We start from the raw sequence: 13,284 nt of genomic DNA on the forward strand, positions 1-13,284 counted from the left end.
AGAGGCCTAAGGTTTAATTCTCCTAAACATGGCCATACGAAAGGAAATGTTACCTAGTCAATACAAGAGAACAGGAAGGGTTACAGCCCAAAGGTAAACATTTTGTGTTTTTTCAAAACAATTTAACATTGCTCCAGCATTGTCATAGGCAAAGCCAATAATCTCCTACATAAAAGGTAGAAATTAAGCAAAGGAGTGAGTATTTAACCCACTCTCTCTTACAGGAGATTATCAAGTGTCTAAATGACGGTTACACATTCTTCCTTTCAGAGGAAAAGAAAAAAAATCTGAAATTATCCATTAAAAATTAGAGAAAGGTTTGTAGAAACATCACGGGCTTGAATGTAGTTATAAGTATATTATTAGAAAATTAATTTGTTTTTCTAATAGCTTTATTGCATTTCTGCACACAGTATCTATTACATCTTGAGAGCAATTATTTTAACCTTATGAAAATTCAGCTACATTATTCCTAATGACTGTCCAAAAAAAATGACTCTTTGCAATTAGCTTATCTATAATCCCAGTCAGTACCAAGATTATCCTCAAATTCTTTCTGGAAAAGAGCAACTACACCCTTCTCAAGTATTGAGTCAAGATCCAAAGGCTCCTTTGGATTCTTACTTGTTACAGCCATCTGGCCTGCTGTCAGAAGGGCCGACCACAGTGTCCATGAATGTCGCAACATTGGAAAATCCAGCTGGCAATTCATCCCATTCATCAAATTTGATGCCACTGCCCAAGGAGTAGGTGCCTTCGCCACACTTACTGCATACCTGGTTCTTCATTTCTAGATACTCTCCAGAAGCGCAGGAGAAAGCTGGAAGGCAGAAGATTGTATAACCCGTTAGTCACCGCACTCCCCCAGCTATTTCCTCCCCTTTACTCCCTTACCAGAATTGTTTCTATAAAGCTCTGATCATGTCACACCCTAATTAAAGCTTTCCAAAGTCTCCCTTATCACTACATGCACTTCACCATCTGGCCCAACCTATTTTACCAGGCTCATCCCTCGCCACATCCTCTTTCAACCATAACAAAATTTCATAGCATTCCCAAAATATTGCATCCTCTTTCTTGCTGCTATGGTCTTTCTCTGGAGATGCTGACCTACCCAGCTGCTCTGGAAAACTCCCGTTCCAACTCAAAAATGACTCTCTTCATAACAGACCTCCCTGTCCCCACCAGGCAGTCAGTTGTGCTGCCCTCTGTGTTCCTACAATACTCTTCTCATAATATCTCCATTAAAGCACACACCACACACACACACACACACACACACACACACACACACACACACACACGCCCCTCTTATCAGCTGATGGGAGACTCTGAGCTTCTGGAAAACAAGGATTATTATTTTGGATTCCTAATCGTATTTGGCAAGCACTAAGTCCAAATAAAAGGTTGATCCAGTGAGTACGAACGAAACATAAAGGGGATAATGGATGGGAGTGCAGTGTTTCACAGGCAATAGCTAAACAAGTATCCCCACTATGAAGCCGTGAACCCACTTTTCCAGTATTCATAACTCCAATCTACTCATCTCCACGACCTACATCTTATTACTGATGTTACATTCTCTGCTAATTCTGAGAACTCTACCCAGAGACAGCAAGCATGGGCAATGTGAAGAACAGTTGACACAGTTACAGAAAAGAAGGCAGCTCTGCTGCTAAGTTATTATTCATTCAACAAATGCAAATCTATGTCCCCCAGTTGTGTGGCTCTGTGCTCAGGGTGGTATTAGTGACTCAAATGTAGCAAAGGGCTTTCTAATCCTTTAATCAGGATATTAAAGAAACAAGAACAAGATAAAACCTCCAAATTATCCTATGAAGAAAAACATATCTCCCGGCAGAGAGCAAAGGAGCAAAACCTCACATTTAGGTAGATTCCTCTTTTGGAAACTTAGCAAGAAATAAAAATAAGCCAATTTTGAAAAACTAATTAAAGAATTAGAGCTAAAACCCACACTCATCTACTTACTTATCCACTGACTAAATATAATAGTTTTCTTCAGCAAAGCTTAAGATGCTGTGCAATGAACGTATAACTCTCGAATCAATATCTTCAAATTAGTAAAATATCAGAAAATAAGACAAGTTTAGGCAAAGAATATTACACGCTAGCTACAAGCCCAAAACGATCCTGGGACCAGATTGTACCACTTCCTAATTCTGCGACCTTTAGTGAATTACTTCATGTCTCTAGGCCTTCGTTTCCATCTCTGAAAAATGAGATAATAATCATAGTATATTTACTTTCTGATAAAATAAAGCTGTCCTGGAAGACAGTTTAGTCTAGTGTCCAAAACTGAACTTTTAACTTAATTAATTAGTAATATTTTATGATAAGGTGTAACAAGAAACTCTAGAAGCTAAAAAGGAGAACATTGTGTTTGTAAAGCTTGTCTTCTAAACACACAGATGCTATTTCAGAGAGTATTCACTGCCCTGTAAAAATCATTAAGGATATCCCCAACTCTTTCAGAGATGTTTCCTTGTCTAAGGCCAGAAAGAAAACTTAGAGATAAAGTTGAAAGTTAATGTATTGAGTATTCATTACAGTCAATTCTTGCCATTCACAGTAGTTATAAAAAGTTGTTGCAAACACTAAATTAACGAATACTGTAACAACTGCTCCTATATACACGGTCGGATTCCTGCAAGCCGCTGGTCACAATATCTTCATCAACCAATCAATACATAACCTTGTTTTATGTGTGTTTCAGTTTAAAAACATCTTATTTAATATACATTGTTGAATCATTAACATTGATTTATGGCCAAGAGCACTACAACTCATGCTTGAACTAAGCTTAACATATGTACTTCCTCTGAATGGCAGATCAGAGCCTTCTTGAAATTAGCCTCACTAGCCAACACTTCAGCACTACATTCGGAAGCCATTTTAAACAGCAAAATCACCAATAAAAAGCACAAAAATGCAACAAAAAAAAAATGGCATTGAATAGACTGTGAAAAGGATACTTGTTCACAGGATGAGAAACGAAATAAGAAAGCAGAGTGCCACCTTGTTCAACCTCAGCTGGGACCATGTGGTCGGGTGACTCAAATTTTCACTGCTCTGTACATGTCTGCAAACGCCTTTGAAGGTATTACATGTATTGATTTGGGGCTTACAAATAAATTTTAGCAAGTAGGCGAATTTTCAAATATGAAACCCATGAATAATGAGGATCAACTGTATTTATAATAGACCTGTGAGGGAGGAAGATATTATGCTTATTTACCAGGAAACTGAGGCACAGTACATTTAAGTAAGCTGATTAAAAAGGTACCCAGTTAATAAGTAGCAAGGCTGATATTCAAATTTAGATCTGTCTGATTCCAAGCTGGTGCCCCAGGAAAACTCAATTCAAGCAATTATTATTATAACCAATGCAAAAAGGGCAAGCAATTCCAACTAAATTCATTATTATAGGTCACATCATTTTTTATTTCCTATATTGAACTGTTAAATAATATTTATGTGCATTATAAAGCAAGCAAGTTACTAACTTCCATTAAGTCTTAATGTCCTTGCCTGTAAAAGGAAAATAGTAATATCTACCTCTAAGTGTTGTGGGAATAAATGAAATATTTCATATAAAGCTTTTAACAGTGTGCCTGGCATAAAGCACACAATAAATGTTAGCTACAATTATTAATAATATAATTCAGGGGTCTGGGACAATAAGAATTCTGCCACTGGATTGATGATTTTACATCACTTCAGAATAATTGCGTAGTCACAGTTAGTCAGGTATAGGGCCTTTAATAATACAAGGGAGCTAAAGAGTCTAAAGCTTTTTCTATTTTAATCATTTACTACTTCTCAATCTTTTTTACCATCCTGGAAGCCAGCTCTAGAGTCACATGTGAAAGGAAGAAAAGAGCTATATGTTCTTGTTAAACACAACTCACTCCATGAGATTACGTCAATACAGTTAGCACCCACGACCTCTTTAGGCAATCACCAGCCTTTCCTTTTGTGATATCTTCTATCTTAGCCACATCCACTTTCTACTCCAACACTGCTTTCTTGGCCTTTGGCTTTTAGTTGGATTATAAGAGTTTTTATAATCTTAGGGACTACACTCTTTTCATTCACATTTATTTATTATACAACATGGGATCCTTCCAACAAAAGCAGGACGATAAACAGTTATTGTAAATAGCTGTTGTAACTGTTATAAATGTGGCTTGACTGTGTTTTTCTTCAACAACTTCAAAATCCTAGAGTAACTGAATTGAATTAAAGATAACCAAACTCTGAAGTTCTGATATGAGAACAGAAAGACCTTTCTTTGCCCAAGGTCACACACTACTTAACAGTGGGCTCGGTCTGGGATTTCACAATATTTTACCTAAGCACCTAGTGGAAGACTGACGTTTAAAAACTCAGCCTCTTGAAGTCTAAACTGTAATCAAGAGGTCATGTGCTAAACTCAGCATTCTTTTTCTTGGCTTTATGCCTCTTTTTTTCTGACATCTATTTCTGCTACTGTGAATCTCTAACAGTTGAAATATGCAAGTGTGAAGAATCAGATATAGAAAAAAAGCATTTATATTAGTCTGTCACCTACTAGCAAATGGCTGGGGCAACTTACTTAACCCACTGTGCCTCAATTCATTCACATTCCAAAGAGAATACCACTTTCCCGTTCTCCCTCAGAGGACTGCTTGTGGTCCTATGAGAGAGTGTGGAAACCACTCTGAAAGTAAGCAGTGACAGGAAAATTCAAAGTATTATTATGATCATACAATCACCCAGTACAATGTACCAAATAATGGCCACTGAATTGAATCATTTATATGCTGATTACCATCTATGATTTATGCCTAACCTTAAAGAATATCTATTTTTAATCTTTTCATCATAAGGGCCTCTTCATTTTGCTTTTTCTTCCTCCAGAAACCTCATGCTTTGAAAGATGACAACTGTTAATTACATTTATTCATAATTCATCCATTTTTCTATTTAACTCAAAGTTATTTATTACTAAAATTTGTTTTCTAAACAGTAAACAGCAATAGTAAGTGGTAATAAAAGGATTTTCAATTTACTTGTTTAATGAGATGTTGATGAATTACTGAGCCTATGCAATCTCATTACAGGTTAGCATCTGGGAATCACGCTATATTACATTAGTTCACTCCACAAGTATTTCTTGAGTACCTGTGTTTGGTAGGCAAACACTAGCACCAAGGGCATTTGGGTGAATAAGATGGAAACAGTCCTTACTCTCATGGAACTTCTAGTCTAGTCTAGTCTATACTTATCTTCCTCAAAATAGATCAAATTGACATTCTACTAAGATAAATTCACTATAAAAATCTATCTTATCTGTTAACCTAATAGCTAAATAGAAAATAATTACATATATTTATAGGAAAACGATTAATTCAATCAATTCCAGAATTAAGATGAGCCAACAGTCTATTTTTCTTTAATTGTTTAGTTTCATTTAAATAAAATAAATAAAACAAGGTTAAAGCTGTAGACACTGTTATTATTGACTACAAAAGAAGGATACTCTTGCAACTATTACTATTATTCACTGCCATCAAGGGCAGTACAAATAGGGAAAATAATGCATAGTTTGTGGACCTCAAAAATAATAAATTTTACCTTCATCAATCATTTAGCCAATCAGTTATCATTATCAGATAATTAAAATTTCAACTGCCTGTTAGGTTTATTATTATAATTCTTCACAGAGAAAATAAAAGAAAGCAGGTAATGGCATCTAAAAGAAAGTCAGCATCATCCAGAACCCAGCAAATCTCAGCTCTTCCTCCCTCTGTACTAGTGATGAGAAGAACACTCACACACTATCTTTTCCAGTTCTTATTTGTGAAATTCTTAGAGAAGAAAAAAAAAATTTTCATCTCTCATTTTACAAAAATGAAAGCGAGACAGGAAGAATCCAAAACAGTATATTAAAACAGGCCATTTCTTGCTGGTATTCTTATGCACATTAAGGCATTTTTTCTCCCTTGGCTAAAGAGAATCCTTGTTCCCTTTAATTGGGAAGATTTTATTTACCATAAGAGGGTGTTTTTCTTGTCAAAATACACAGGGCAGCAATGCCGGCTGGTTGTGAGTACATCGACTGTCTGCCATGCTCAATGTAAGGCTGGAGGAGGATAATGGAAGGTAACACTGTCCAAATTCTAATAGTGGCAGATACTGCAGTGTTCCTAGGAGGAGTAAATATTCATGAGCATTAAAAAGATATATTAGTGGTTCACTATAATTCACAAGTTATGCGACCCGAAGCCTGAGTTGATCATAGAATAAATAAATTGTGATGTGTAATCACACCTAAAACTATCAGAATGACAAAAAGGACTATTGAGATTATCTGGTATAAATCCTCCCAGTACAGATCCCAAGTTTCCTCATCTGTGTGACCCTGAGCCACTTAGTTCAACTTCTCTACAGTCAATAGATGCAAACTCTCTATCTAATAGGTTCCCATGACTCCTACAACTCTCTATCTACCCAATAAACAGACTCCCTGTGGTACCATGCAGCCAGAAGATTTTATCATGTTAGGCTGAGAAAAATCCACTATCCTTATCCGAAGTGAAAAAGAATAGCATTAAAAGTCTTCTGCCTGGAAGCCAAAAGACCTGAGTTCTAGTTCCAGCAGTGCTGCTTAGCCGAGTGAAGTAACACACGAGATGCTATGTAAACTCGGAAGTGGCACAATAAAATTACTAGAACCAAGTTCTTAAAGCTCAATCCTATCAATAACAATCTTTCACTTTTCTTTAAGACTTGGGGATGAAGGTGTAGGCCACAGAGGTATAATGTTTAAGTTCATATTTGTGAAATTCTTTGACAGAGAAGGAAGAAAAAATGATTTTCACCTTTCATTTTATAAAATGAAAGTGAGACAGGAGACGTACAAAAGAATACATTAATACAAATCAGTTCTGGCTAATGTTCTCTAATTCACTGTTCTCTGAAAAGAATATTTAGTGAAAGTATTGCCTTTACATCTCTGAAAACTAATTCTCACCTCTAACATCCTATCCAGTGAATGGGCCCTCCCACGGGCTTTCAGTTAGGACTGTTTGACCATCACTTCTCAGAGAGGACTGATCAACCAGAACACACCCTCCCCTGCAAAAATCACCAACTTATGGTAGGAAAGCTGATCCATGTAAAACCACAGATAACGATCTCCACTAAATTAGCAGAGCCTAGACAAAAAGTTTCCAACTTTTTATAGGAAAAAGCTAACTAAGGTAGTTTTCATCTTAAAAAGAAAACACAAATGTATTTTATTGTAGCTTCTTGACTTCAGTGTTTGATGTGGGGGAGAGACCAATTCCAGTCCATTAGGCACAGGAAGACACAAGGTTTATACAAAAAATACAAAGGTGAAGGTCAGGGGAAGGAAAACATACAGAGTATTTGATGAGGTCACCAAAGGGGGCAGAACAATGCATCTGTGAAATCAGTTTTCTCAACTTCCAATTATGTCCTAACACTTTGATTGTTATCATCCTGAACTTTTCCTCTTCCTTAGAAAGTCACCTTTCTATCAGTCACCCTCTGCTTCCTGATAGTCTCTCTGCCCTTGATTCTGCAGTTTTGAGGGCTTTCTCTCATCTCCTTATAAAATACTTTTTTCAGAGACCATCTCTCAATCATACCTCCCAGCAAACACTGCAATTGATGGAAAGCCTGATTTTGAGCTGTTCTTTTAACAATCTTATTCATTCCTGCCTTACACCTACCACTTGTGTGTCGCTGAGCCAATTTAACTTCAACGCTTCCCACCTGGAACTTGATGTATCAACATTCCAAACTAAGCCCATTGAGGACAAAATGTTTCTGTCCTTTTACATATAGAATAAGCTTTTACAAATCTGATTATGTCTCTGTATTAAACCTATAGAAATGAAACACTGAACTCATTATCTAATTTGATGGCACCCAAGTTATTCAACCAACAAATAACCCAGTGCTTGGAGTTTTCTTAGGAACTATGAAAGGATTACAGCTCCCCTCCTCTTAAGAATGAAATAGGACTCTATTCTAAATTAAGAACTTCTGTAGTTGAAAAAATACTAACACTTGTCTAATATATGTTAAGGTACACTGTATGTATCAAGCACCAACAATTTTCTAGGCACAGAAAAAAAACACTAACTAAACAACTTCTTGCATATGAGGATATAATTACAAATGTGCCCTAAATTCTGAATGTTATTCTCTTACCTTCCAGAAAAATACACACAATAAAGAATAAAATCTACAAACAGATCATTAATCAATTAATGACCCACAAAGCAATATATCTGAACCTTTAGATGCCATCTTTAAAAAAATTCACTGACCTACCAGGGGTATTAATTTGTGTCACTTTTCTGTCAAAAGGTAAATGTTAGAGGAGCACAGATGCCTCAAGAAGGAGACTAACACTTACTCAGCACACACTGCAGTGTATTCCAAAGAGGCAGGCCACCACAGGGGTTAAGAACATGGACCCAGGAGCTAGACTGCCTGGTTTCAAATCCCCGTTCTGCCTTTGATCTATCTGTGTGAGGTAATACAAGGATCTACCTCACAAGGTTGTTGGGATGACCAGATGAATTGAGTGAATACACATAAAACACTTACAGTTGTGCCTAGCATATACCAAATAAAGATTGGCTATTATAATTTTTCATTATTATTATTACTATTAAGTTATATTATTATAATTATGATTCCAGGCATTGTAGACTATATTTATCGCCTCATTCAAGCCCTTCAAACACCTGTGAATGGCTGTCTCCAGGTCAAAGTCCTTGGTGTGACGCATGGGAGCCTATGAGATTTGCCAGAATCTCTGTCCCCTTTCACATCCTCCCTGAGAGGCAGCCATGCAGATCTCACAGAGCACCCAAGAAAACCCAGTGCTGCCTCCAATCTGCACTCCTGCCAATGTTTCCAAATGCCACTTTGCATCATCGAGTTAAAGAACATCTTCCTACAGGGTTAGCCTCAGAGATCCTCAAAGAATTAACATGTATGGCCCATTAAGTATGGCATTTAATCCCCGACTCAATCCTAAATGAGCTCTCAATTTTTCACACGAACCTGCCAGGGCTCAGACAATTTTTCAAGGTTATTCAGCTGGTAACTAATGAGTCTGAACTTGAAACTTACACCTGCTTCACTGTGAGCTCTCGACTCCCCTCTCAACAGAAGTCACCCCTCCCTCCTTGGTAAGATCAGCTTTGGTATTTATATTTATCATGCATTTTGCCCCTATATGATAAACAATTTATTCACCCAGCTCTTCCCTTATTAGAATGAAAGGTCCTTAAAACAGGAATCTTTTTTTTCATTTATTTTTGGATCCCTACTGTCAAGAATATAGGAAATAATAAATGTTTCCTCAGTGAATGAATTAAAGCTCAATAAATAGCTATGGACTAAATATTTTGCCCAAGATATTCAAGTTAGTTGCAGATCTGGGGTTTAATCCCAGGTGTATTCCACACCAACCATGGGAGGTCTTCAATGGGACACCAATGCAGTAATGCTGCAACTGAACCTTGCAGATCAAAGAAACTTCATGAAATTAGTTAAATCATAGTATAAGTAACACCATATAAAATTTTACTAAGTTAGTCAGACATGTGTGTTTAAATCTGTGTTTTCCAAAAATAGTACCTGAGGAAATTAGCCTAAGGGGTCCAACTACACATTAAATCAGTCTTATCATCAAATACACTTGGGAGACTCTGGGTAAAACAGGGTGCACTTAACACACAGTAAATGTTCTATAAACGATTATCACGTTTCTCAAAGACTTTAATGTAAAATGTGCACTACATCCCTCCATGAAGGGGATATAGCTTTCACCATTTTCCAAATTTACCAGTATTTCACCACAGAAAACCCCAACACACTTTTTTGTTTACGAGAAGCATTTCTTAAGATTAGTATTCCATGGGACAGACTTAGAGTGTGACATGCGAGTGCCATTCAATGCCAACAGCCTCAATTTGCCCAACTGCAGTTGTTGCTGTACCAATACCAACTCTTAATACAACTGAAACAGACTAGGTATTGAATCCTGGGGAAAAGCCTACACCTGAAAAAGCTATGATGCCAAGAAATGGATTTTTAAATATCCCCCTCAGAAAGATAAAACCAACTCTTTCCAGGAGAATCTTTCTTCTTTTACTTCTAAACTGGAATCAAAAGCAGTTGACTCAAACTGTCATGATTTACTCTGCATATATAAATATATAACAATATAGATCTAGGAGAAACAAAAAAAAAACAATTTTGTATTCAAGGTTTTTTTTCTAATTTGAACACAGCACTTTTTGAGTCAAGAAAATCAAATATTAGAAGTTTATATAAATACTGAAATATAAGATTAAACAACGTCCACGAGACTATGACTGATTTGATGCTAACACACCAAATGGAATTACAGATGTCTTAAATAGTCATCCCCAATTAGAAATGATGTGTTAAGGTTGTACTTGAAGTCATGGACTGACTAATATTTGAAGGAGTAAGCAACAGAAGATACTCCCAAAAGGAAGAGGTAACTTGCTCTGTTTATTTCCCCTTCAGTGCTGTAGACTTGTCTGAAAATCCGTAAGGAAATAAGCAAAGGAATTCCCTCCACTTCCAATAGCCAGGCTTTTATTTCTAAGGCTTGATTTGAAACAAAATGTCCTTTTCTCCAGTGAGTGAGAGAGAGAGAAGGTACCCCACCCAAGCAACCATTCCAAATGACTATTGTTTTTCATGATCTAAGAATGTCAAGGGGACCCCAGAAGGCAAGGGAAGATTTTAGAAACTCTTGTGCAAAAGGGAAATGACCCAACAGTGGAGAAGGGACAAAGTTGAGACAGGGGTTATATCATCTTATTCTGAGAGAAGATAAGGAGTGTTGTGGTTCAAGAATGGCATGCTACTTGCAAGCTATGCCTGAGTGATGCCAAGACCTCAGATGGTGAGTGATGCCCACAGACACAAGACTCTTGGCACCAGGGCTTGGGAGAAGCGGCAAAGCTCCCTATAGCTAGCAGAGAGGAGAGATATGACGTCATCTCAGTGGCTTGCCCAGAATAGTACTGCCTAGGAGACTGAGGAGCTCTCCAGAGCAGAGGGGACAGGAAGACAAGGGGGATTAGTGTCAGTTAATAACCAGAGGGCTCCCAATCTCACTTCCTGAGCCCTGTAAGCTTCAAGCTCACATACACCCCAGGGTTCTAGCACAACAAAAACTGATACTTGACTGCTCATTAACTTCACTTAGAAGAGACTTGCAGCCACATTTTATATTATTTTTTAATAAAGCTATATAATATAGCTTGCCTATTGATTTTCTGAAAAATTTTCAACTGCTACCTGAACATTCCTATAATCCCTTTCCTAAGAAAAGGCCTCTATGGCTTCTTTTTGAGAAAGAGGAAAAGATCTACCCAATTACATTTTGAAGAATCTATAGCAGTCTCAATTGAGGCCAAATTCTGGGTTTGACTTCATTTAGAGACATTAGGATATGGGGAAATTATGCCCCACACAACCATTGCCCTAAATATTCTTCACTTACTTGAAGTTGCCACGTTCCACTTTTTTATTTTCTATTTCTATATGGTCCAACTGTTGGGCCATATTATTATGGCATAACTGCTGAGTCTAGCATCTGTGGGCATCACCCACCATCCAAGAACTTGGCATCACTCAGGCACAGCTTGCAAGTAGCATGCCATTCCTGAACCACAACACTTTTATCCTTGAAGCACAAGAGTTTCTAAAATCTTCCCTTGAAGATGTCCACCAACAGAGCTTTACATACCCCACATGTGGCCCTGTAAGCTCCTCCAGACTGTCATCTTTAAGTGGCAGTCTAACTCAGTAGATAAAAGACAGGCTCTGGAATCAGACATGTCTGCATTTGAATCCCAGATCTGCCATATCCTGGCTATATGACCTGTGATAAGGTACTTCACCACTTTAAGTTTTCTCTTCAATAAAATGGAAACACTGATAGCAGCTATCAGAGAGGGTTGTTATAAGGATACAATGGGAGAATTATATAAAGTTCTAAGCACAATGTTTAGCGTATAATCAGGATGTGAGAAATGGTAGCTATTATTAGCAATAGAAAATCTAAGCCACTGAAGAAATATTCAGTTATTACCATAACTGCAGTACTTTAATGACTAGTAACGTGGTAAGCACCACGTTTAATGTTATGAATTAACTGAGCTTCTAAGTTACTTAGATATATTAAGTTTCTTGTGAGTTTTAAAACAACTTGCCTTTACCATGCAAAGAAAAAGTCACATATTGGAGGCCAGACTAACAGTTTCTAGAGTAGATTTAAGTATATTATGCAGAAATATTTGCAAATTCAGATTTTATATAAAATGCCAAGATAAAAAATGCCCAGCCATCACATAAGTCTTGTCATTTTTAAAGTATCATTTTTAAAATAAGTAGTATCAAAGTAATAACTAATAGTGATTTGACTACCAGTCAGATTTTTTAGAAAAGTTCTAGCGGAGTATCAGATTCATAACATTATATGTGGAAAATTATAATAAAGAATGAGCAAAAAATGTCCCTGGCAACATTCAAATAGAAATAACTCCTATTAAGGCATCAATTCTGTAACAGATTTTTGAACCTTTGGCCAATAAATTTAATCAGTGGTGTGCTGCTAAATGTTTAACAACCAGCTCCCAAGGGAAGGAAGGCGCCCAATTTGCAGTGTTTGCCCACTACCATAGTGTAAAACACTCCACCATGGCCTGTTTCAAACAATCACCTCTCAAAAGGCAACGCTAGCCAGCATCAGCACGTCACCTAGATACAGAGTAGTATTGGTAATGGTTAGGTAGTCTACCTCAGTAGGGTTGTTTACAAGGGAACTGAGGAATTAGCCCACAAGTAAAAAGTATATATAGATAAATAATATACAGATTTTCTAGGAAAGTGACTGAAGCAATTTTACAACGGGCTAATAACATAGGTATTATTCACGCTGTTTCCCTTTTAACCACAATCCTCCCTCACTGAGAGCTGATCCTCTCTCCGCACAGGCGGTGGCATACCCCTCAGCCTTCTATCATCTTCTTCTATACTGACTCCACTATCCTCTTAAGACTCTTGCTAAACTGAAGTCTTCACCAGGCTACAGAGGTTCTCAGGTTCTCTCTGTATTCATTTAATATCATTCACCAAGAAATGAAGGTTTTCTTCCCTAATTTTCCCCATAAGACTATTGCTGTCTTCCCA

General features: G+C 37.2%; 1 protein-coding gene across 3 annotated transcripts in view; it reads right to left on the minus strand.

Annotated features, from left to right (window-relative positions):
- The window catches only part of ELAPOR2 (endosome-lysosome associated apoptosis and autophagy regulator family member 2), a 165,872-nt gene that overhangs the window by 67,145 nt on the left and 85,443 nt on the right, over positions 1 to 13,284 (minus strand). For all 3 annotated transcript variants that reach the window (XM_058524702.1, XM_058524687.1, XM_058524695.1), the window contains exon 3: positions 625 to 820. In XM_058524702.1, the coding sequence (XP_058380685.1) occupies positions 625 to 820 (196 nt within the window). The remainder of the gene's footprint in view (positions 1 to 624; positions 821 to 13,284) is intronic.

Source organism: Diceros bicornis, chromosome 3 (genome assembly GCF_020826845.1).
Source record: "Diceros bicornis minor isolate mBicDic1 chromosome 3, mDicBic1.mat.cur, whole genome shotgun sequence".
In the NCBI taxonomy this organism is placed as follows: Eukaryota; Metazoa; Chordata; class Mammalia; order Perissodactyla; family Rhinocerotidae; genus Diceros; species Diceros bicornis.